Source organism: Coffea arabica, chromosome 2e, assembly GCF_036785885.1.
Source record: "Coffea arabica cultivar ET-39 chromosome 2e, Coffea Arabica ET-39 HiFi, whole genome shotgun sequence".
Taxonomy (NCBI): Eukaryota; Viridiplantae; Streptophyta; class Magnoliopsida; order Gentianales; family Rubiaceae; genus Coffea; species Coffea arabica.
Genome location: NC_092313.1, coordinates 14,823,207 through 14,848,752, shown reverse-complemented (window position 1 = coordinate 14,848,752; position 25,546 = coordinate 14,823,207). Strand labels below are relative to the sequence as shown.

Sequence of the window (25,546 nt, the reverse complement as noted above, 5' to 3'; positions counted from 1 at the left end):
ATCGACCCGATACATACCCTAAACTACTAGTTGACCTGTATACTTGCAGTGAACGGGTGTAATTTGATTTTTTTAACTTGTACGTATGTTACATACCCGTTAGGGTTAATACTCTTGCATATGGTTGAGAACTAATAATCGTACATGCTTAAATATGTTGGATTTCAGAAACCTCAGGGGTGGGTTTAGGTTTCTGAAATCCAACATAATTCAACTCGGTAAATATTAGTATTGAAAGGTTTTTTGAGGAAAAACAAGTTGATACAGGAAAAAGATGGTCATATACAACGTGTAATAATTCAAGACTTCTCGATAACTATTGATGGTTGGGAAATTAAAAGGCAAACGAAATCCAACATATGCTTTTTCTATAGTTGACCGTAAGATGCTGTTTTCTTCTTGGCTGCTTGAAACGTAAATGTTTCTGTGTTGAATTATCAAAAAAAAAAAAAATTTTGTGTTGAATGTCATGATCTCAGCTCCATTGAATCAGGAATAAAATGAAGGGCATAAATATTGTACTCCAACTCTACATAGCACATTTTCATGATAACGGAACAATCGCGGTTCATATATACGCTTTCTAAACTTAATTAGCATGTAGTAAGATACACAAAAACTGCTGATCGTTCTTGCTCGCATGCAATGAATTAAAAAAAAAAAAAGACAAATTAAAAAAATGCGAAATACAATTAGAGGCTGCTGATCATTCTTGCTCGCATTCTGAATGATGAATTCCGATTAACAGTTTCAGTACTGGGCGGCTTGTCTTTTAACCTGACAATGTTGTAAACCCAGCAACCAGCTAAGGCTCCAGCTATAGGACCAACAATGTACACCCATATTCCAGTATAGCAATTTGATACGATTGCTGGCCCCAAACTCCTGGCTGGATTCATTGATGCCCCTGAAATTGGCCTGTCATTTAAAAGTAATTAATCAATGACACAAGTATGAAACACAAAAAAAATTGTCTGTTAAGTTCTTCTCATTAGGTAAAACGAAGCAACGATTTAATCAACCAACAGCACCTCCACTTATTAATTCAACTTAATGAAACCATCAACATATATATTATCCTGCTTCGTTGGGTGATTCGGGTGTTCTTTATATATTTTTAGGTGGGTGATTCGGGTGTTGATCGATCTTAGATACTAATAAAGCTATTGAAGGGACTGTTTAGTACCCGGCAAGCAAAGAATTAACTGTGACGGTGGCTCCAACAGCTATTCCAGCGAGTTCTGGTGTCTGCATATGATGAAAAATCAAGAAGCAACAAATAAGCCATAGAACAGCTCTTGAAAAAAAGAGAATGATGCGTCAAAGGGTCTGTTTGGTTGGAAGTAAAATATTTTCCTTGGGAAAATATTTTCCGTTGAAGTAATTTTCCATGAAAATCATTTCCTTTTCATCATTTTCAGGTGTTTGGTTAGCTTATTGAAAATATTTTTTTACTTCATTTTTCTGGTGTTTGTTTAACTTTTGAAATATTTTTACTTTTATCTCTATCTTTACTTTCTACACATTATAACTACATACTTCTTCCCATGCAAAATAAGAAAATTTAACTCATTGTTTAACTTTAAAAAATCTTGGAGAAATGTATATATGAATAAAAAATATCTCCTTAAGCAATAAACAAATTGCTGGCCATTTAGTGTTAAATATCAATCACATGCAATGCTTATTGTGACATATATCTTGCACTCTCACTGCTGAAAGTTCTCTAGAAAAGAATGTCCCTATTATACATAACATAATTAATTACTAGCATAGAATGAGCAGGATGAGGTTTTTTTTTTTTATTTTGAATATACTAGGGGAAGGGTTGGGTTGGGTTGGGTGGTATGGGGGAGGGAGTATAAGGAAGAGATCTTGGGTTCGAATCCTCCTGTTTACACTAAAAAAAAAAAGAACATACTACAATATGTTTTTAGTAAGTTTGGAACATACTACAGGCGAGATGCATGCATTTCGGAAAACAACTTCAGTAAGTTTGGAAAGGAAGTTGTTTTCCATAAGATGAGTGAAAATATTTTACATAGGAAAATGTTTTCAGTAACTTTTGTGCAACCAAACACGGGAAATTAGGAAAATATTTTCCTGGAAAACATTTTCACCCGAAACAAACGGACTTCCCTTCCAAACTTACTGAAGTTGTTTTCCGAAATGCATGCATCCCGCCTGTAGTATGTTCCAAACTTACTGAAAACATCTTGTAGTATGTTCTTTTTTTTTTTTTTAGTATAAACAGGAGGACTCGAACCCAAGATCTCTTCCTTACACTCCCTCCCCCGTACCACCCAACCCAACCCTCCCCCTAGTATATTCAAAAAAAAAAAAAAAATCTCATCCTGCTCATCCTATGCTAGTAATTAATTATGTATAATAGGGACATTCTTTTCTAGAAAAACTTTCAGCAGTGAGAGTGCAAGATATATGTCACAATAAGCATTGCATGTGATTGATATTTGACACTAAATGGCCAGCAATTTATTTATTGCTTAAGGAGATATTTTTTATTCATATATACATTTCTCCAAAATTTTTTAAAGTTAAACAATGAGATAAATTTTCTTATTTTGCATGGAAAGAAGTATGTAGTTATAATGTGTAGAAAGTAAAGACAGAGATAAAAGTGAAAATATTTCAAAAGTTAAACAAACACCAGAAAAATGAAGTAAGAAAATATTTTCAATAAACTAACCAAACACCTGAAAATAATGAAAGGAAAATGATTTTCATGGAAAATTACTTCAACGGAAAATATTTTCCCAAGGAAAACATTTTACTTCCAACCAAACAGACCCAAAAAGTAATACTTTTTCAAGGGTAAAAAAGTGATATCTTGCATCAAGCAAAATAAGGTTGACTTGATTGATCTAGAGCATGAACTAAAGGGTTGGAGTTTGGTGTAACAGTTAGAGTAACTGCACTGAACAGTTGACACTCTGGATCAAAAAAAGTAAACTTGGCTCGATCAAGAACGTAAATTAAATGGTTGGGATTTGGTTCAATAGATAGAGCAACTGTACTAAATAATTGACGCCTTAAAATTTAATGGAGCAAATTAAGGTTGTCTCGATAGCAGGCATCCATTATTCACACCCCAGATCGAGCCAATCTCATTTCTCTCGATTCTGAGCATCAACAGTTACCCTAAATACCTTTTTCCAACGTTCATTTTTCACGTAACTATTCTTATTCTAGTTTTATGGCATTTATGGAGACTAGTTTACAAGTAAGAAATCATGGTTTGATGAAACTATATAAAGAGAAAAGAGATGAGGTCTTGCACTGACCGCTCGTTCGTCAGTGGAAACACCGGACACAGCGAACATGAGATAGAATGTTATCACAAACTCCAAAAGTAAAGATTGGACGTTAGACCCCGCCGGAAGGGTGCCTACAGATTGATAATGTTCTCCGCCAAAAGCAAGCCGGACGGTTCCACTTGCTAGAGTTGATGCGAAGAGTTGAGCACAAATATAAGCAGGTACCTGCAATAGTGAAAGGTGGATTCAGTGGCAGGAATAAGAGATTTAAAGGCAAGAGGTGCAAGAAAAGTCATTTGGGCGGCAAATTTTTTTTTTTCTAAATTCATAATTTTCATGAAGTTTTGGATTGTCAAGTCCAAATGTTGTTGGCTGTTTATGTTCAATATGCAAAATACCACTCTTGAGAGTAACATCTCTAGCATGTTGATTTTAGATTTACAAATCTCAGTCGTTTCCAGCTAAACATGGATCTTCATATTTTCTTCTCATTTAGGTTATACACATAGAGTATATTATATTGGGCATATAAAACGATAGAATCTATAAAAGATAGTAGAATTAGAATTAAATTTTTATGCACCAAAAATCTATATAGTAGCAAGATTGGACGTATGACATCATGCATCCAGAACATTAATATATATACTATAGGTATAAAGATGTAATGCATCTAGACCATTAATATATATATATATATATATATATATATATATACTATAAGTATAAAGAAAATTAATCTAGTCTACAGAATTATCCAACTCTACGATGTTATACATGTGCTTGAAATGTTTTTAACTAAAAAGAACAATCTAAACAGAAACAAACTTTTGCAGTAAACATGTACAAATTTCATTTGAAACTCTAGACTTAGATTCGGCGCTCAAAAAAGAAAAAAAAAGAGAGACTTAGATTCGGCATGATAATTAATTTAACTCTGAAAAAGTTTTTGCATAAATGCATGCTTGATGCTTACCTAAAATAAACAAATAAATAAACGCATGCTTGATATTAATTATTTTACCCGTTTCCATGCAAACTTCTTGCATGTGGCAAAAGCAATGGTGACAGCAGGATTAAAATGAGCTCCAGAGATATGTCCAACTGTGTAAACCATCACCATTACATCCAATCCCCACAGGATTGCTACTCCTGGGAAGGTGAGAATATTGTCCTTGCCCAAATTCACCACAATTGAAGTAAACCCAGTGAACATCAGCAAGTAGGTACCTATTAGCTCAGCCATTAACTGCAATATTGGATTTAGGCATGTTTCATCAGTAAACAAGATTTAGATATTAAATGCAATAGTCTAATTCAATATCCCCTTGGATTGAATTAATGTTGGTTGAAGAACTCAAGAATCTGTAAAGGATTACCTGTTGCAGAAATTGAATAGGTACCATACCGCCTGAAGAGTTGTTAGATTTGTTGGAAACTAAATACTCATCTTTTATCATGGTCTTGATTAGTCTCTAATGTGTCTGCCATTGCGGACTTCTCTATACAAAATTGGAACGTCTCACTCTAACTATGTGAATTTTTGACGTACATAAATGTTAGAAGTGGAACTGCTATTTATATGGTCTTTTCAAGTATATTCTCACGTGTACTCAGGTGCAGTAAGATGTAAAGTCATACTTCCTTCGCAAAAATTTATAAAGTTCCATCGTCATCATTGTATATTTGCCAAAAAAAAAATTTCGGACATCTATGACTCTGACAATTGTGTTGTATATTACTATAGCTGCCGGCTGACACAACCCGGCAACAAAAGAATTTTTTTAAAAAATAAATACTATAGCTGCCGCTGACATAGCCCGGCAACAAAAGAATTTTTTTTTTTAAAAAAAAAGCACTGACTGCCAGACTGTGTCGTCCAAATTTTTAAAAAAAAAACAGTCAAAAATTTTTTTTTAAGGTTAACTACATAGCCCGGCAGCCAAAGAATTTTTTTTTTTTTTAAAAAGCACTGACTGCCGGGCTGTGTCGTCCAAATTTTTTTTTTTAAGATAGACTGGCTGCCAGGCCGCAAAGCCCGGCAGCAGAAGAAAAATTTTTTTAAAAAAAAAAACAGTCAAAAAATTTTTGTTTTAAAAGTTGACCACACAGCCCGGCAGCCAACTTCATTTTCCGCCTTTTCCCAGCCCAGCAGTTACGTACCTGGTAATCACAGCCCGGCAGCCAACTTCATTTTTTTGGCCAATACTCTAGCCTCATCTACTCATCTTTACCATTAAAATGCCACATTTCTGCGTCCTTCAAATGGTAAACGAATGTTCCCAGAAACACACAGGCAATGATTTTCACACACTGCAATTTGTTTAGGCCAGTGTAGCCTCTCACACACTGCAATGATTTTCTTTGCCACTTTGTTTGTGTTTAATTTCACCTGTGTGACTCATGGATCGCGATTTTAATAAAGCTTCATTTAGCAGGACTTTATAACTAATCATGAGTAGAGTAATCAATCAACAGTCAAAACGCAAAGATTGGACGCTGCATGCAATTAATTAATGGAGAAACAAAATATACATATACATGAACTCAAACACACACAGCTGGTTTTATTTATTTATTGGTGCATTCTTGGCACCTTCAAGATTCATTACAGTACAAGGGAGGTGTATCTCAGCAATACATCTATTCTTTTAAACATCCACACATAACACTTGACCACACACAGAGACCAGATAATTGAAGTATTTAGTAAAAATACGTTAATCATTCTCAATTCAAGAGCAGCTCTTGATTAATGTTTGTACCATAAGAGTTTCTTTCCGATTATCGTGACATCAACAGCCACTGCTTTATCAATATATGTGCCCTTGCTATCCTGAGTTTGAATGAGAAGCGCGTAGACAGTGACGACACCTAGATTCCACAAGGCGCAGGCAATCACTTTCATGAACACCAGCTTGGACCCAGCCTCCTCGTTGTACTTGTCCACTGAAAATTTTGCCATCTCTATTACATTAATGTCTGTTACGTCTGCCTTTTTTGCAGTAGGAATACCACATAAACCTTGGAGGTTGGCATTCTGTAAGCCCCAAAAAATCAAAATTAATCAAACCCTTTAGAAAAGTAGCCAAAAACTCAGCCCATCTGACAAATTAGTAAGAAATTATATTACTGGGGGAGAAGGTTAGTCAAACAAATCGACTAAAACCGAGAAGCCAATATTCTATATAAACATACTGCTTTGAAATTTCCTATCATGACCTCAAATTCATACTGCGCTGGTCTGTTCTTTCTTTTCAAATAAAAGATTTACCATTCTATATAAACAGTATACCAAATTTTTAGTTAGCTAAAACAAATCCCACAATACATAAAGTTTATGTTGTACTTTGTGATATTCTTACGTTCAAAAATTTTTAGTTGCGGACTGAACTGTATGAACCAAAGGGCTATATTCCTAAATTTGCCTTCATACTTTGGTTAGCTATTCAAGGGAAGTTGATGAGCAAAGATACGCTATGCAGGTGGAAGATGCAGAACATATCACCTCTTTGTGTACTATATGGAAGTATTCCTAGATCCATTGACCATCTTTTCTTCCAATGTGAATTTTCTCATTCTTCTGGGATAAAGAAAAAATGTGCTTGTTATATAGAGGAAGCATGAGTTGGCAAAATGGAAGTGAGATGGTGGAGTAAACATATGATGTCTGATTCTTTTGCTGATAGACTTAGGCGACTGGTCCTATATGCCACAATATCTTGCATATATGGCAGGAAAGGAATAGAAGAATTTTTCAGCAATCTGCAAACTCAAATGTTTCAGCTGGTTTTATCAGTAATGAAGGTGTTGCAGTTTACTTGCTCTTGGCCAAAAGCCCCTCGGACTAAGGAGAATCTAGAGTTGATACTGGAATGGGGATTAGCTAATGAATGTCTTAGGAATTAGCTAGCTGATTATCGGTACTATATATATAGATGTAGATTGAAATACGGTAGTACTCTGGTGCAGTAGGAGATTCATCCTTTGTAAAGCTTTTTTCTGATGATTAATAAAATGACTACATATTGCCCCAAAAAAAAAAAATTAAAGACTGACTCGTGCAAGTTAACTATAAAAATGCTAGAACACACATAAAACCCGTGAATAAGTTGAAGGGCGCCTTTGATATTTGATTCAACTCAGCAATAGTATTGCTGAAACAAATCAATACCACACTCCCAAGAAAGAATGAAAAATGTTATGATAGGAATATGATCATTATTCACCCTCTCAATTGCGTTCCATGTCTTGTCGTCTCTAACTGCTTTCATTATAGCATCCACTTCAGCTGATTGGAATCCCTCCACAGCCACTGATTTCCATCAGGAAACAACAACTCATTTCAATTCCAGGAAAATAAAATACTCACCACTTGTAATTGAGGCAACACAAAAAAAAGGAGAAAGAATTTGTGAAAGAAACCTATGCACATGCATGCAAAATATAAAACCGCTGTATGAATTTTGAGAAAATAGAAGATTACGGTCGGCTGTGAGTTCGTTCATTTTGATGTTGTAGTTGGCTATGGCTGCAGCCATTTTTCACTTAGCGAGCTAGCTAGCTACTAACGGAGATAATGGAATTTTATAACTGGTTGTAATTGTCGAAACTAGGTTTTATGCATGGAAGAACTTTCCTCGTTCCTTGTATTTATAGGCAATACTTTTACACTTAAATGCCCTTTATGCCCTTGCTTGGAAATTGGGAATCTAGTGACAAATATGCACTTGATAGAAAAGCCATTATTCATCAAGAATATTAGCAATAGCTTTGTTCCTTTCTTTTAGGGATAATTTCATAAACCTCCCTTGAGGTTTTTAACAATTTCATTTAGCTCCCTCAAGATTTTTAAAATTACACATACCTCTCTTGTCATTTAAAATGATAATACTGCCCTTGAATATTTTAATGAAATTCCCTTGTTTGGTATACTTTTACTTGGAATGACTTTTAAAATTATTTTTCATTATTTTTCCTTCTTATTCCTTTTTTTTAAAAAAATTTTTTGCCAATAAAACTGTAGAACTACCACTATTACCTCTAGTTTCTATTGTAACCAATTGTCGAACTAGTGATTTTTTTTGTGAGTTAACTTTATGAGTAATCAAATATTTTTTTGCTAATAGTTGTTTTTATTTTTTGGTATTAAAATTAAAAATAATTAAAAAGAAATGGCCTGAAATTACTACTAAATTATGATAATCCCACTATTCAAAAAAATTCATAAACTCTAAATCAATTATTTCAACATTTTTTAATCTTGTTAATCGAAATCCATAATAAAATACTATCAAAAGTATCCTATCATAGTGATAAAATTATTATTATAGTTGTTTATCAAATAGTATGTATGGACATGAAAAATTTGACACCTTTTCCTTAGAATTACACTAGATAATCTTATAATTGTGTAGGGAAATAAATTAAAGCTCATTACACAAGGATATTTTTGGATATTTATTTAAAAATTTGACCAAGTCAATATTATTTAAAGGTTTTGTTACTAAAACTATTAAATCAAGGGAGGTAGATGTAATTTTTCAAACCTCAGGGGAGTTCAGTGAAATTGTCAGAAATCTCAGGGGAGGTTTCTGAAATTATCCCTTTCTTTTATTCTTTTCTAAAGTAGACACTGTTAGTATCATGAGAAAGCAGGAAAAATAGATGCTGCAATGGAAGAAACAAGAGTTGAATCCCGAGATAATATGTTGAGAAAGATAGGGATGATTAGCCCATTAATGCAACTCTTACCCTCAACAAAGGAATGAACGATTTATTCATGGATTTCTTGTATTGTCAGACTCAATAATGAAGCATACTTAGCTGGACTATGTTTATAAGCCAACTTACGCATACACATCATACATATTTATTCAAGAATCACGACATCAAGGTTAAGTATGGCGATGAAATAGAAATAAAAATGATAGCAAGTGGCATATGGTGCTGTAAGAAAATTAATATGGCCACTGTATACCCCTCATGTCTATAAACTGTGTCTACTGTCAAACATGCCTAATCCCATATTTTACCCTCTTAATTCTCAACCCTTTCAATTTTCGAAATCTACTCAATTTCTCTTTTCCCTGAATCTAGGTGTATCCACCCACTTATGCAGTTTTTTTTTTTTTTTTTTTTAATTCTCAGGCGGTAAAAGAGCAATATTTTAGATATTTATTTCTATCTATAGCTCTGAAAATCACAGTGTATGTGCCGCTGGCATAATTCTTGTAATTGTCTATTCCTTAGGGGTCCTCTCTAGATTTTCTAGATGGGATAACACCCTATCTAGAAAATCTAAAATTTGCGCAGGTCTCCTTGGCAAATTCTTTATTTTCGCCTTTACTCTTCATAAGATGCTACCCATTTTCTGACAATACAACCCAATTTAGCAAGAACAAAAGCAATCCTTCAAATTCAGAACGTCATAAATGAAAAAGAACTTGCAATAATTGTTGGTTTGCCAATAACTTTTGGTTAAATGGATTATCTCCAGATACATAGCCAACTCCAGAGTCCAGATAGGAGCAACCATTAAAATTGATAGCGACTTGAGTTTTGTCTGACTGGAGGGATTATTAGCCTTATTGGAAAGTGAAGAACAAGATTTTCCATGACTTGACACTCCTAATTAGCTTAGAAAGAAAGCAAATTTTTCGTGAAAAATATATACACTCAGGAATAAAACAAGCACCAGATTCCAGATAGCAACTATTAAAATATATAGCCACTTGAGTTTGTTTGAATGGAGGGAATAATAGCCCTGTTGGAATGTGTAGCGCAAGATCAAGAAATTGGCAAATATTTATCTGAACGGAAAATGTCTTGAGGAAAACCTACTTTCATTTGCTAAATTGCAAGTTCTGGTGGACGTGAAATTTAGGAAAATATAAAACTCTATAATTCTCTTGCAACTTAAACAGACAAGAAGAAAGGTAACTAACTTTAACTCTCCTAAAATTTAGCTTTGCCCACCAACCTAATAGCTCATTCAAAGGTTGTGATTTAGAAAATTAATGAATGAAAAAGAGAAAGGAAACTTAATATTCTTCTTTGAGAGTTAGATTGAGAAGAAAAGAAAGAAAATGGGAACAATCGACTCTTGCTACAATTGAAATACTTTCTTATGTGGGAGTAATCGAATCTTGTCAGATATAATTATTTGTGACAATCAATGGCCCCAATTTGCTAAAATAATATTGCACGTAAACCTCATTCAATTTGTTCGCTTCCTTCTGTTACCTTCCACTACCTTTAATTATTATCGTCACCAATAAAACCAGAATGGACTACCCCCGAGAGATGGGAACTAAATCTCATGCGTTACAGGAATAAAGATTTTGGAGCAAGAATTATTGAGATTAAAGATTTTGTGTACATTCACATATATAGTTATATATTTCAAACAATGAATCGATGTATAGGAATAAATTTTATGCACTAAACTAACTGAGCGTACATCAATTCATGCAAGAAATATAAAAAGCGCAATGAAATTTATGCAACCACATAATCGAAAATCTAAACAATGTGTGCATCGACAATGAATGTGAGTGGATCCATTTACATCTGTAGTGATGGTTGTGAGTGTGTCCATTTACAACCCTGCAGCTAGTTTTAAATAATTCGTAAAATAAAAACCTCCATGAACTATTTATTGGGGGAGTTTAACTTTGCCCCGTCTATTATTTGGAGTGGGTAATTTGCCCCATATTTTTTGTTATTGGACAAAAACGTCATGAAGATGTGTTATTTTCCTACTATTTCCATATAATGTTCATTTTTTTCCTTTTTAAGTTCTTTTTTTTTTTTTGGGTTTTTGATTCCTTCCCTTTCCTTCATCACCAAAGAAAGCTCCCCGTTTCACTCAATGTAAGTTAGGTTTTGCTTTGGGTATTAGTTCCCATTCTTATTATTTTGCTAATTGAAAGCTTGTTATAGAAACAGAAAAAAATTAACTCTTGTAACATCTAGTTTGGTACTTTGGTTCACTTGTCAAGCAATATCTTTTTGAGTAAGTAGAGTTTTACTTTTTGGATACTTAATAATGACAATGGCGGCAAAAGCAAATTATCGCAGTACCTTATAGTCGCGCTTAGTAGAACATCTATGTAATCTTGTACTTTTTACTTGTCTGTTCCTTTGTCTTCTAACTACAAATATAAGTAGAAGGGATAAAAATGATAATCAAAGCAAACGTCGGTCCAGACTACAACTTCAAGGGGCTCTACTGGTTTGTCAAATTTTTTTGACGCACATAAATTGCATTGGAATCTAGAAACTCTCATTCATGTGAAAGTCTCAATACGTTAGCATATTTTGGGCGTTGCTTATGATTTAAAAGGAACCAACAACATAATTCGACTTGGTGTAAGTCGGCGTTTTGACATACTGCAAGGTTTTGAGGAATAAAGGTATGGTACAGGAAACAGATACTCACACAAAACATGTAGTCAGGTTTCAAGAGTTTTCAATTACTCTTAGACTGTTGGGAAGTGAATAGGCGAACGAAGTGTAATATATGAACTCAAACACACACAGCTGGTTTTATTTATGTAATGGAGCATTCTTGGTACAAGTGCGCCTTCGAGATTCAGTACAGTACTAGGGAGATGTGCCTCAGCAGTACATCTATCCTTTTAAACATCCACACATAATACTCAACCACATACAGACACCAGATAATTTAAGTACTTAGTAAAGTACGTTATTCATTCTCAATTCATGAGCAGCTGTTGATTAATGTTAATTATGTTTGTACGACAGGAGTACCTTCTTGCCATTTTTCAATTTCAAAGTTAGTGCTTGATCATTATGTATGCCCTTGTCATCCTGAGTTAACATGTGAAGCCGGTAGAGAGTGCCAAAAACTACAACCCGCTTGACATAGGCAAGCACTTTTATCAAAACCAGATTGGTCCCAGCTATCCTGTTGTACTCTGCCACTGCAAATTCTGCCATCTCTTGAACATCAGGAGGGACTGTCTTGTCCACATTTTGTGCAGTCGTAGTACCACATAAACCTTGGAGGTTGGCATTCTGTAAACCCCAAATAATTGAGTTCCCAGAATTAATCCAAATCCATTAGAAAAATAGCCAAAAACTAAGTTGATCCGACCAATTAGTAAGAAATAACATTACTCGGGGAGAAGGTTAATCAAGCAATTCAAGAAAGTAGACAAGATGAATAAAAAGTTTTAATTGCTTAAACCAATTCAAAAATGTGCTCAAGACTTTCAATAGCAACTCCTTTTACTTTTCCCAAGAGTTTCTGTGCAAGTTGATAAATTATATATTTAAATCCTTTCTTTGTTTTCAAATAAAAGATCTACCATTCTATATAAACTATATACCAAATTTTTAGTAAGCTAAGACAAGTCTCAAAATACGTAAAGTATACGCTGTATTTTGGGATATTCTAACGTATAAAAACTTTTAAAGACTGACTCGTACAAGTTAACCATACATTTACAAATGCTAGTACACATATAAAACCCGTGAACAAGTTGAAGGGCGCCTTTGATTTGATTCAAGTCAGCAATACTATTGCAGAAACAAGTCAAAACTACACGCCCAAGAAAGAATGAAAAATGTTATGAAAGGAATATGATCATGATTCACCGTGTCACTGAGTCCTTCAATTGCGTTCCATGTCTTGTTTTCTCCAACTGCCTTCATTATAGCTTCCACTTCAGCTGATTGGAATCCCTCCACAGCCACTGATTTCCATCAAGAAACAAAAACTCATTTCAATTCCAGGAAAATAAAATACATGCACATGCATGCAAAATACAAAACTGATGTGCAAATTTTGAGAGAATAGAAGATTACTGTTGGCGGCGAATTCGTTCACGTTGATGTTGTAGTTGGCTATGACTTCAGTCATTTTTCCCTTGGGGAGCTAGCTAGCTACTAACGGAGATAATGGAATTTTATAACTGGTGTAGTTGTCGAAACTAGGCTTTGCACACGAAAGAACTTACCTCATTCCTTGTATTTATAGGCAACACTTTAACACTTAAATGCCGTTTATGCCCTTGCTTGGAAATTGGGAATCTAGTGACAAATATGTATTGGGAATCTAATATTCACCAAGAATATTAGCAAGAGCTTTGTTCCTTTCTTTTATTCTTTTCTAAAGTAAACAACGTCAGTATCATGAGAAAGGAGGAAATAGATGCTGCAATGGAATGGACAAGAGTGCTAATTTATCCCTCCATTTGTGGAAGGACCGCGATAGAACAATCATCTTTCTCAACAACTACGGTATAGAAAAGTTGTAGCAAAATGGTTATCTCTTGAAGGTTTTTCAATTTCTTTCATGGAAATCTGTTGGGATCCAGATGCAGAATAAACAACTATTGAGATATCAAGTGCATAACAATTTAATGAGGAACAAGTCACAAGCATGAAAGATAGACACACACACAATATTTAACGTGGTTCGGCTCCACCATTGAGCCTACATCCACGGAGAGAAACCTGTTCTTTATTATGAGAGGAAAATCCTATACAAGAATACAACTTGAACCCAAGCCCAACCCTTGTATACCATCTCTCATCTCCCAAGAACCCTCTCACACACCCCATGTATAAGGCTACATGATGCCCCTTGTGTCTTCTTGTGTGTGTCCTGTGTCTCTTGTGTAGTATGCCAATCCACCTATTTATAGGGAACATTACTGCCAAAAAATCAAATAACAATTTGGAAACCAATACTATTTCCTAAACTCATATGGAAATAGCATCTAATTCCTGTTAAATAGGGCTTTATTTGACTACTAGTTCAAGTAACTAAAACCAATTAGGAATCTAGTTACTTTCACACAAAACATGAAATCTACCTAAAAGAAATTAAGCCAATTTCCTAACAAATCTCCACCTTGGCGAAAATTTCTTTTAGCAACCATTTGCCTTCAACTACCAAATAATATGGTACCAAACTACACACCCGAATCAATACAGCCCTGACACCAAATTGATTCAATCGACAAATGAACATGTGTAGTTGCCCCGAGTCCAACCTCCAGTTGACTCGTGAGAAGGTGCCTCAATTCACCGTCTCCCTTTGCAGGATTTCTTCTCACCACCACTTGCAATCTGGGATTCCCTTCTGTGAGCTCTAACCCTAACCATTGAGGCAATCAAGTGGTAAAGTCACCATACTTCTTCCCATCCTCAGGACTGTCTCGCCACATGTGGTTTCCAAGACTCCACCTAAAACGAAAAACTCGTACCTGTCAGAGTCTTCTGGCGCATAGAAATTAGATCTCCTTATTTCTTTGGGACACGTGCCACACCACCCAAAAAACATAACCAAAATCTAAAATCCACCGGGATGAAGAATCAACCGTTGGAGGTGTGAGAAAGTCTCCACCGATTCACGTCCAAAATCAACATTGGACTCCACCTTTTCCTTGACCCTTGAATCACCTGCTTAGATTCATTGTCAAGCATTTCCATGCTTTTCGACTTCCCATCCTTCACCATCAATGGTTTTTCCCAAGCCATTGAAACAAGGATACCACCCATTAAATTGTTCAATTGGTGATAACTACCAATCCACTTGATCTCAATAGTTAACTAGGATCCAACTATGAACCTTGCTCTATTGCCCAGTCTCGCAACCAGGCTCTGATACCACTTGTTGGGATCCAGATGCAGAATAAACAACTATTGAGATATCAAGTGCATAACAATTTAATGAGGAACAAGTCACAAGCATGAAAGATAGACACACACACAATATTTAACGTGGTTCGGCTCCACCATTGAGCCTACATCCACGGAGAGAAACCTGTTCTTTATTATGAGAGGAAAATCCTATACAAGAATACAACTTGAACCCAAGCCCAACCCTTGTATACCATCTCTCATCTCCCAAGAACCCTCTCACACACCCCATGTATAAGGCTACATGATGCCCCTTGTGTCTTCTTGTGTGTGTCCTGTGTCTCTTGTGTAGTATGCCAATCCACCTATTTATAGGGAACATTACTGCCAAAAAACCAAATAACAATTTGGAAACCAATACTATTTACTAAACTCATATGGAAATAGCATCTAATTCCTGTTAAATAGGGCTTTATTTGACTACTAGTTCAAGTAACTAAAACCAATTAGGAATCTAGTTACTTTCACACAAAACATGAAATCTACCTAAAAGAAATTAAGCCAATTTCCTAACAAAATCTTAATTTGGTAATTTTTCTCCTTTCAATTTATGTCAAGAACGGTCATCTTTTTCCTAACGGTGTTCCCGATCCTTTTAATGGATGTAATTTTGCAGGTCTTTCTTGAGGGAGTGCATTTAATCCCTTTTTCGATGTTCATTTTTAATTTGTGTTGTAAGGTAGTTACTCCTGTTTACAATATTTTGAATAGGTTATATGCCATTTCAATTAATGGATCATATTATGGGTCCTATTCCCATCAAAGTATTACTGTTTAAGGGTGTGTGACATTTTCACAATAACCAATGCTCCTTATTTTGATTAATATTAAGAATCCATGACCTGAAGAGATTCAAAATGATCGGTCACGATCCATTTCAAATTTTGGTATTCAATTTGGAAGCTACAAGTGTACACTCTCCAACTTGGGTGAGGATTGGGAATTAGTTATTTTTTAAATTTTAATTTTAACATCTTATTTGATAAGTTATATCAATTTATTTGATTTATAATTTAAATTTTAATTAGGTTTTTATGAATTATAACCATTATCTTTGCAGGGCAACTTCCATATATACTTTCAACAATGTCACAACGTTGGAACACCATAAATAATAACACCCCCCTCTAAAATTATCAAATCCAAAGATAATACGTTGGGAAGATGGGGATGATTAGAATGATTTGTTCAAGGATTTCTTGTATTGTCAAACTCAACAGTAAAGCATATTAGGTAGACTATATTTACACATAGACATCATACATTTGTATTCAAGAATCACAAAATCAATGTTATGTATGGCGATGAAAAAGAAATAAAAATGATAGCAAGTGACATATTGTGCTGCAACAAAATTAATATCGTCACTATATATGCCTCCTGTCTATAAGTATATCTATAAATTAGGTCTACCTTAAATCTTGCCTAATCCCATATTTGGACCCCTGAATTCTCAATCTTTAATTTTCCAAAACTATTCACTTTCTCTTTTCCTTGACTTTAGGTGTATCCACCAACTCATCCATTTTGAGGCAATAAAGAATAATATTTTAGATGTTTATTTTTGTCTATAACTCTGCAAATCACAATGTATATAACGCTAGGATAATTCTTATAACTTTCTAATCCTCAAGGGTCCTCACTAGCTTGAATATAATAGTACGTACATGTCAAAATGCTGGGTGTTATCCTATCTTTTTTTTTTTTGATAAAATATCATAATTTCACTAAAGTCGGCACTAATAGCAAAAATTACATCATCATACACAGATATCAAAGAATAGATCTGAAAAAAGGATACTATAAATCTGAAGAACAATAAAAATTATATTGTAAATCTCCAAATTTGAAAAATGAGATAAAATAATTATAGCTCCATGGATATCGGTGCATGCTTCCAATCATCAGATCTGCTGATTAACTACTGTTTCAAGCCCAGATATTATGGTGAGATCTATCGAATAGATCCAAGAAATTCTAGATCTGATAATCAAAATATGAAAAGACTTAGATCTAATAAAAGAAAAATAAAAAATATTATCAAAAACTCTTACTAAAAAATTGAGGAGAAAAGAAAAATCTCAATAGACATCCCTAAGAAGAGAAAAAAACTCTCGCTAGAAAATTTTAGAAAAGATTTTATTAACACAAATGATAAAAAAAGTTATAGAGAGGGCTCCTCCCATGGAAAAAGATCAGAAAAATCTGATCTCTTTGTCATGAGAGAGTTGAAAGGAGTTTTAGTTAGAGAGTTTTTTCTAGAGAGAAGAAAGGGAGAAAGGGCTTCTTGCTGCATCAGTTAATTGATGCAATTCGAAAAGAAAATAATATCCTATCCAGAGAATCTAAACTTTTCCATGTCTCCTTGGCAAATTCTTGATTATAGCTTACACTCTTGATAAGATGCTGCCCCTTTTCGGATAATATAACAAGAACAAAAAGAATCCTTTTAATTCATAATGTCATAAATGAAAATGAACTTGCAATAATTGTTGGTTTCCCAGTAACCTTTGGTTAAATGGATCATCTCCATCGTACATCCCTCATTTTGTCGTTACGGAATTTATTAACCATTCGGCAATTTAGTTCCTTGACAAAAAAAAAAATGAAAGAAAAAACAAAAAGTACAAGTACAAGTACTACACATGTCACACATAGTAGACTTACAAATATTTGGAAAAAAAAAAAAAAGATGGTTGCCAACAAAATTTAAACACAGATGGGCAATCATTTGTGATCCAAAATTGTGTATGGCTATTAAGTTATTTTAATTAATGAGAAAAAAAGGGAGCGAAGTGCACGCTTAAAGATTTTTGTGGAGTGCCAAAATCATTCCTTTGTTGATTTGACAAGATATAGTGGTATGATATGCGTCTTTAATGTAATATGACTTAAGTTTACGTATTATTCTCGTTAGGTTACTTGTTAATACGTCTCATGAGGAAAGAGCTTTATGATGCCAGCAAAAAGTATTCTTATTATTATTGTATGAGCCTTAGGAAAAAAAGAAATCAACCTCCGAGACGATAACATTTTCTAAGAGATAGATATAACTACAAAAGAGATAGATATCTAAGTATCCTCATCCCTGATGTTTGATTAATTTTCAAGTGCAAAATTCTGGTGCACCACGTTATTGTTGTTGAGGAACTTGAAAATTTTAGGACGTTATCCAGGAAATAAGAGCTTGGAAGATATGCTAATTAGATAAGACAAAATGCAAGCTATTCCTAAAATAGACAATCACTTAGGAAACAGACAATCATTTTGGAATCAAATTCTAGTTCTCCTATGTCCCGTCCTGCTGTGTAAACTCCAGATATAAAGCTAAATCCAGATAGAAAGCAAACATAAAAATTGACAACCACTTGCATTTTTTTTTTTTGGGTAAGAAGCCACTTGTGTTTTGTTTCGATAAAGAGAATAATGGCCTTGTTGGATAGTAAAGCGCGAGAAGATGAATTTGATAAACATTTATTTGACCGGAAAATTTTGGACGGAAAACTTATTTTCTAAGCAAATATTTTTTGCTATATTGCAAGTTTTACTAGACACAGAGGAATATATAAAAATCTATAATTCTCTTGAAATTTAAACAGTAGAAGAAATGGTAATAGACTTTTATGAACTTTCTTAAAAATTACTTTTTTCATTTAACCTAATATTCCAGTCCTAGGTTGTGATTTAAAAAATAATAATAAATGAGAAATAAAAAGGGAAATAAACATTTGGAGAGCTAGTTTAGGGAAGAAAAGAAAGGAAATGCAAACAATCGACTCTTATTACAGCTTAAAAGCGTAAACACAGATTAAAAGCAGTTTCTGGGGATAAATGGTGACAAATTCCATCTCCTCATGGAAGGGTAATTTAGTGATTCAAGGTTTGGTTTCCTAAATCGATTCAGCAGAATGTCTAACGGTTCAATGCTTGGTAATTAGTGCTAAATGACTTTATCTGCCTTCTAGTAACTTTTATAATTACAGGTTTAATCCTTAAAGAGAGTCTATGCCATTGTGCATTTGTGTGTAGAAGCTGATTTTATTACAAACTTAATCAATGATTTGCTAAAAGAATGACAGAACGGGAATTAGTGAAGCAGTTTGGTTTCTATGCCGTTACCATAACTCCGGCTGCTTGAATTCTTCTCATTTGCTTATAGTTTCTGGACTGTAAAGTACACAGCATATTAGAATGAGATTTTGCAGGTTTAGCTACTCCTCTTTTCCATTTTTCAGCAATTTTCTTGAATAGGTATTTTTTAATGTGTTATGGTGTTTCACTGTTTGAATTGGGTTGTCCATGTAGAATTGTAAAATTGAAGAAGAGCTTCCCATTTTAGTTGCAGGTTTGACAGGTGGGAAATATTAGTATCAGCTACAATTTGTTGATCAAGGTTTGGCATTGACTGGATTTCTATCCATAGCTCTTTAATTATGTGGTTTAAATTGAATTATTTTGTCAGCCAATATGCTGCCGCAATGGTAGAACATGACAGACTTAGAATGCTTCTGTTCTAATATAGGATGGGCCATGGCCAAAGTAGCATTGATTTTGCCAGGTTTTCGGTTTTTCCTCATTGAATTGAATACCTGATTTTTATTTTGCTGGTGCATTTTTTTTCGGTTTAAATGTTTAAATGTTTGTAGGACCTCAAAATATTTATAATTATAAGAACAAAGCTCTCAAATCAATTTACAAGCAAAATAATCACGAAATAAAAGCTTTCTTATATTTTTGTAAAAGAACGACTGCAGAAATAAGACGAAATACAAGTCGAGGCCACAAATGATAAATGGTAAATGACGCAAATTAAAGCTAGGTGATAATTCTCTAATACGAGAAATATCGATATAAGGTCTTTATATAGTAATTGGACTGTAAAGTAACTAACAAATCATATATGGACTTATTTACTAGTTTCCTAAACAAAACAAACTAAATAATAAAAGGACTTAGTTTAAATATCCTACATTGCCTCTTTAAACCAATATTTTTAATTGCACCATACCAAGCATCTTCTTCAACTTGAGAAACAGCTCCATGTTCCATGTTCAACTTAATCTTTGTTCTTGCAATATTCAATGGTAATCTCTTGATCTTGAGCTAGTTCACTAATTAAATAAAACTTGATGTCAATGTGCTTGTTTCTTCCATGAAATACTGGATTCTTTGACAATTCAATAAAAGATTTGCTATCGCAATAGATTTTGGTAGGATTGATTTGCTTGTGTCATAGAAATTCAAGCATTCTTCCTAACCATAATGCTTGAGCAGCACTATATGTACATGCCATATACTCTGCCTCGACTATGGATAATGTTACTACTTGTTATTCTTAGAGGATCAAGAAAATAGTTAATTAGTTACTCGCATGCCATTTCAAAGACACTAATTAGTTAATTAGCACTGTATGCTAATGCCATTTCAAAGAGACTAATTCACAGCAAGCAACAAAAAAAAAAAAAAATGACGCAAGCGAATGAAACTTTGAGGCTACTAGTAGAAGAATGGGAGAAGAAGAATGAAAATCTGAAGAAATTGTCTGAAGAAACAAAATTGTGGAATGTAAATTAAAAAAAGCTGAATGGAAGTAGGAAAAAAAAAATTAATAAGATGATGTTGTTCAATGTTATGATGATAACAGTGATTGTATGTACGTCCCTTAACAACAGTGGAAGTTGTTATTTGTTACCTTTATGCTGTTGTAAAAACATGTAAAAAACACAACAAATTTTAAGGCACAAGACATATAAAAAACACAACAAATTTTAATGAACAAATTTCTATAAGAAAAAATTTTTGTTTTGCGTTTACTTCTTGTTATGTTAGTATTTACATCTCTTGTTTTTTTTTCAACAGCCTGAATCAGACTTTTGTTGTTTTATAAACCTAATCCCAGAATTAACCTCAAAAGCCGGCAACTCTTGAGGCAATCCCAGGGACTTATATCCCAACCCAAACCCAACCCCAACCCCGATGTGGGACAAATGTACCTATAGGGGGGACCTGCTGCTAAGTGGGATACTACCACCCAATACCCTTTCAACTCTGAGGCAATTTACATCTCTTGTTTTAGTGTTTACATTTATTGTAACTGTGACTACACTGTACCTTGAAGTTTTTTTTTTCCACAAACGTTAACAGTTATATATATTTGATAAACCCTTGATAAATACAAGAATTAATTACAAAAAGGGGGCAACTACCTCATTTGCTTCCTCACTAAATCCATCAGCCAAACTGGGAAATTTTGTTCCCATTCAATTTTGGAAATTTTGTTCCCATTCAATATCATTCACTAGCTGAACAGCAAACTGAGCTAGAGCATGGCTAATTTCATTTTCTGATCTAGATATGCACACAAACCTACAGCTTACAAAATGTGAAGTCAAATCCTGCACATCTTCCAGAATAGTTGCAATGGTACTATCATACTCATGGCCACTATGTATCTGGTCAATAACTGATTTGCTATCCGAATGGATTGTAATTTTAGTCCATCTAACTGTTCAGCCATCAGCATTGCATTCCTAGTTGCTAAAGCTTCTTCTTTACTTGGTTCCCCTTATATTGATTGACTATTGCCTTCGCTTTCATGATCATTCCGTTCCACTTCCTTGCAACAATGCCTTGACCCATGATCATTCCGTTACACTGTACCTTGAAGTTGCCATTGGTAATTGTAGAGGCCCATGATCCGGAGTCTTCCGTCCATCAACTATTGGATCCATCACAAGAGAATGCCTTTCGGATCAAGATTCTCTACAATTGTCAGCGGCAATTATATAATACAGTGTAAATACTACCAGAGCAAAGGCGGAAACTAAAACAATAAATGTAAACGCCAACACAAGAACGTGTAAATAACACAGCACATTTTTCATATTAAAATTTGTGCTAAAAAATTATTGTGTTAGTATCTAAATTTATTACTCCCTCCATTCCTATTTAAATGACCACAACCAAGTGTTTCCTTTTATCTATCCTTTTATTATATTAAGAAATCATTTATGAACTTTTTTCCAAATTTACCTTGATTAATATTCTCAACTTTCTTGAGTTGGGAATATAAGAAATCAAACGCAGTGTTTGTAACATTAAACATAAAAGTAGTTAAAAATATGAAAGATAAAAGGTAGTTTTGGAAAGCCAGGTAAAATTTTTATTAAATTTTAGGAACTAATTAATTTTCTGAATTTAAGGGGTTCGGCTATTCAAGTCATTTAAATAGGAATGGATTGAGGCTAACTAACTAACTAACTCAAATGTACACCAAATTATAGTGATAGTACTTCGGTATCAATAAAAACTAGAGGTAATAGTGGTAGTTCTACAGTTTTATTGGCAAAAAAATTAAAATAAAAAGGAATAAGAAGGAAAAAGAATGAAAAAATAATTTTAAAAGTCATTCTAAGTATAAGTATATCAAACAAGGGAATTTCATTAAAATATTTAAGCGTAGTATTATCATTTTAAATGACAAAGGAGAAATGTGTAATTTTAAAAATCTCAAGGGAGCTAAATGAAATTGTTAAAACCTCAAGGGAGATTTCTGAAATTATCCCTAAATTTTATGCACTAAATTAATTGAGCGTACATCAATTCCTTCAAGAAATATAACAAGCACATAATCGAAAATCTAAGCCATGTGTGCATCCACGATGAATGTGAGTGGATCCATTTACATCTGTGATGATGGATGTGGGTGTGTCCATTTACAACCCAGCAGCTAGTTTTTTTCGCAATGGATCTTCTGTCCCACACACTGTGCTACTCTCTGTCTCACTTTTTATTATATTGTTATTTCTCCTATATAAACATCATGTTTTAATTCTTTTTTGTTTCCTTAAAATCCAATGACTATTAATTGAGTACTACACAAAATTTAACAAACTCAAAAAACCAAAATGCATAAAAAATGAGATTTTTTATGAATTTTCTGTTGTATTTTTTAATTTTCTATTATATATTGCTTTTTTGAAACTGCTATATTTATTTTTTACTCAATTAATAGTTATTGGATCTTAAGGAAACAAAAAAGAATTAAAACGTGATGTTTATGTAGGAGAAATAGCAATATAATAAAAAGTAAGACAGAAAGTGGCGCAGGATGTGGGACAGAAGATCTGTTGCGAGTTTTAAATAATTCGTAAAACAAAAACCCCCATGAACTATTTATTTTAGGAGTTTAACTTTGCCCTGTCTAATATTTTGAGCAGGTAATTCGCCCCATATTTATTGTTCCTGGAAAAAACGTCATGAAGATGTGTTATTTTCCTACTATTTCCGAATAATGTTCATTTTTTTCCTTTTTAAGTTCTTTTTTCCTTTTCCTTTTTCTTTTTTTTTGGTTTTTGATTCCTTCGCTTTCCTTCATCACCAAAGGAAGCTCCCCGTTTCACTCAGTGTAAGTTAGGTTTTGCTTTGGGTATTAGTTCCCATTCTTATTATTTTGCTAATTGAAAGCTTGTTATAGAAACAGGGAAAAAAAAATTTAACTCTTGTAACATCTAGTTTGGTACTTTGGTTCACTTGTCAAGCAATATCTTTTCGAATAAGTAGAGTTTTACTTAATAATGATAATGGCGGCAAGCAAATTATCGCAGACCTTTTTAGTCGCGCTCAATAGAACATCTGTGCGATCTTGTACTTTTTCCTTGTCTGTTCCTTTGTCTTCTAACTACAAATATAAGTAGACGGGATAAAAATGATAATCAAAGCAAACATCGGTCCAGACTACAACTTCAAGCAAACATCACAGGAACTCTCATTCATGTGAATGTCTCAATACGTTAGCATATTTTGGGCGTTGCTTGTGATTTCAAAGGAACCAACAACATAATTCGACTTGGTGTAAGTCGGCGTTTTGACATACTGCAAGGTTTTGAGGAATAAAGGTATGGTACAGGAAACAGATACTCACACAAAACATGTAGTCAGGTTTCAAGAGTTTTCAATTACTCTTAGACTGTTGGGAAGTGAATAGGCGAACGAAGTGTAATATATGAACTCAAACACACACAGCTGGTTTTATTTATGTAATGGTGCATTCTTGGTACAAGCGCACCTTCGAGATTCAGTACAGTACTAGGGAGATGTGCCTCAGCGGTACATCCATCCTTTTGAACATACACACATAATACTCAAACCACATACAGACACCAGATAATTAAAGTACTTAGCAAAGTACGTTGATCATTCTCAATTCATGAGCAGCTGTTGATTAATGTTAATTATGTTTGTACCACAGGAGTACCTTCATGCCATTGTTCAATTTCAAGGTTAGTGCTTGATCTTTATATGTGCCCTTGTCATCCTGAGTTAACATGTGAAGCCCGTAGAAAGTGCCAAAAACTACAACCAGCTTGACATAGGCAAGCACTTTTATCAAAACCAGCTTGGTCCCAGCTATCCTGTTGTACTCTGCCACTGCAAATTCTGCCATCTCTTGAACATCAGGAGGGACTGTCTTGTCCACATTTTGTGCAGTCGTAGTACCACATAAACCTCGGAGGTTGGCATTCTGTAAACCCCAAATAATTGAGTTCCCAGAATTAATCCAAATCCATTAGAAAAGTAGCCAAAAACTAAGTTGATCAGACCAATTAGTAAGAAATAACATTACTCGGGGAGAAGGTTAATCAAGCAATTCAAGAAAGTAGACAAGATGAATAAAAAGTTTTAATTGCTTAAACCAATTCAAAAATGTGCTCAAGACTTTCAATAGCAACTCCTTTTACTTTTCCCAAGAGTTTCTGTGCAAGTTGATAAATTATTTAAATCCTTTCTTTCTTTTCAAATAAAAGATCTACCATCCTATATAAACTGTATACCAAATTTTTAGTTAGCTAAGACAAATCTCAAAATACATAAAGTATACGCTGTATTTCGGGGTATTCTAAGGTATAAAAACTTTTAAGGACTGACTCGTACAAGTTAACCATATATTTACAAATGCTAGTACGCATATAAAACCCGGGAACAAGTTGAAGGGCGCCTTTGATTTGATTCAAATCCGCAAAACTATTGCAGAAACAAGTCAAAAACTACGCGCCCAAGAAAGAATGAAAAATTTCATTAAAGGAATATGATCATTATTCACCGTGTCACTGAGTCCTTCAATTGCGTTCCATGTCTTGTTTTCTCCAACTGCCTTCATTATAGCTTCCACTTCAGCTGATTGGAATCCCTCCACAGCCACTGATTTCCATCAAGAAACAAAAACTCATTTCAATTCCAGGAAAATAAAATACTTACCAGTTGTTATTGAACCAAAGAAAAAAGGAATTTGTGAAAGAAATATATGCACATGCATTCAAAATACAAAACTGATGTGCGAATTTTGAGAGAATAGAAGATTACTGTTGGCTGCGAATTCGTTCACGCTGATGTTGTAGTTGGCTATGACTTCAGTCATTTTTCCCTTGGAGAGCTAGCTAGCTACTAACGGAGATAATGGAATTTTATAACTGGTTGTAGTTGTCGAAACTAGGTTTTGCACAAGAAAGAACTTACCTCATCCCTTGTATTTATAGGCAATACTTTAACACTTAAATGCCCTATATGCCCTTGCTTGGAAAATGGGAATCTAGTGA

At 34.0% G+C, this 25,546-nt stretch overlaps 4 protein-coding genes across 4 annotated transcripts; all 4 read right to left on the bottom strand.

Annotated features, from left to right (window-relative positions):
* Window positions 1-533: 533 nt before the first annotated feature.
* LOC113728625 (aquaporin NIP1-1-like) lies at window positions 534-4,865 on the bottom strand. The gene is made up of 4 exons (XM_072079174.1): window positions 4,300-4,865; window positions 3,303-3,500; window positions 1,187-1,248; window positions 534-918 (listed from the first exon to the last, which is right to left on the bottom strand). Exons 1-4 carry the CDS (start codon window positions 4,519-4,521, stop codon window positions 693-695), a joined length of 708 nt encoding a protein of 235 aa, XP_071935275.1. The 5' UTR covers window positions 4,522-4,865; the 3' UTR covers window positions 534-692.
* A 952-nt stretch (window positions 4,866-5,817) lies between these two features.
* On the bottom strand, window positions 5,818-7,894 carry LOC113733485 (uncharacterized). The gene is made up of 3 exons (XM_027259853.2): window positions 7,762-7,894; window positions 7,505-7,590; window positions 5,818-6,315 (listed from the first exon to the last, which is right to left on the bottom strand). Exons 1-3 carry the CDS (start codon window positions 7,814-7,816, stop codon window positions 6,028-6,030), a joined length of 429 nt encoding a protein of 142 aa, XP_027115654.1. The 5' UTR covers window positions 7,817-7,894; the 3' UTR covers window positions 5,818-6,027.
* Window positions 7,895-11,800: 3,906 nt separating this feature from the next.
* On the bottom strand, window positions 11,801-13,250 carry LOC113731109 (uncharacterized). Its single transcript, XM_027256185.2, has 3 exons — window positions 13,110-13,250; window positions 12,900-12,997; window positions 11,801-12,317 (listed from the first exon to the last, which is right to left on the bottom strand). The coding sequence occupies exons 1-3, from the start codon at window positions 13,162-13,164 to the stop codon at window positions 12,024-12,026; spliced, it is 447 nt and encodes a 148-aa protein (XP_027111986.1). The 5' UTR covers window positions 13,165-13,250; the 3' UTR covers window positions 11,801-12,023.
* A 10,706-nt stretch (window positions 13,251-23,956) lies between these two features.
* On the bottom strand, window positions 23,957-25,474 carry LOC113731108 (uncharacterized). Its single transcript, XM_027256184.2, has 3 exons — window positions 25,314-25,474; window positions 25,054-25,151; window positions 23,957-24,474 (listed from the first exon to the last, which is right to left on the bottom strand). Exons 1-3 carry the CDS (start codon window positions 25,366-25,368, stop codon window positions 24,181-24,183), a joined length of 447 nt encoding a protein of 148 aa, XP_027111985.1. The 5' UTR covers window positions 25,369-25,474; the 3' UTR covers window positions 23,957-24,180.
* Window positions 25,475-25,546: the final 72 nt, after the last annotated feature.

Excerpts from the sequence above, each read along its gene's own strand:
- LOC113728625 (XM_072079174.1), bottom strand. The coding sequence starts at position 4,521 with ATGGCTGAGCTAATAGGTACCTACTTGCTGATGTTCACTGGGTTTACT. Across the intron at positions 3,501-4,299 it reads AGAAGTTTGCATGGAAACGG|GTACCTGCTTATATTTGTGC; the intron begins GTAAAATAATTA and ends TCACTATTGCAG. Across the intron at positions 919-1,186 it reads GTTAATTCTTTGCTTGCCGG|GCCAATTTCAGGGGCATCAA; the intron begins GTACTAAACAGT and ends TTTAAATGACAG.
- LOC113733485 (XM_027259853.2), bottom strand. The coding sequence starts at position 7,816 with ATGGCTGCAGCCATAGCCAACTACAACATCAAAATGAACGAACTCACA. Across the intron at positions 7,591-7,761 it reads GAACGAACTCACAGCCGACC|TGGCTGTGGAGGGATTCCAA; the intron begins GTAATCTTCTAT and ends GATGGAAATCAG. Across the intron at positions 6,316-7,504 it reads CATGGAACGCAATTGAGAGG|AATGCCAACCTCCAAGGTTT; the intron begins GTGAATAATGAT and ends TGGGGCTTACAG.
- LOC113731109 (XM_027256185.2), bottom strand. The coding sequence starts at position 13,164 with ATGACTGAAGTCATAGCCAACTACAACATCAACGTGAACGAATTCGCC. Across the intron at positions 12,998-13,109 it reads GAACGAATTCGCCGCCAACA|TGGCTGTGGAGGGATTCCAA; the intron begins GTAATCTTCTAT and ends GATGGAAATCAG. Across the intron at positions 12,318-12,899 it reads TTGAAGGACTCAGTGACACG|AATGCCAACCTCCAAGGTTT; the intron begins GTGAATCATGAT and ends TGGGGTTTACAG.
- LOC113731108 (XM_027256184.2), bottom strand. The coding sequence starts at position 25,368 with ATGACTGAAGTCATAGCCAACTACAACATCAGCGTGAACGAATTCGCA. Across the intron at positions 25,152-25,313 it reads GAACGAATTCGCAGCCAACA|TGGCTGTGGAGGGATTCCAA; the intron begins GTAATCTTCTAT and ends GATGGAAATCAG. Across the intron at positions 24,475-25,053 it reads TTGAAGGACTCAGTGACACG|AATGCCAACCTCCGAGGTTT; the intron begins GTGAATAATGAT and ends TGGGGTTTACAG.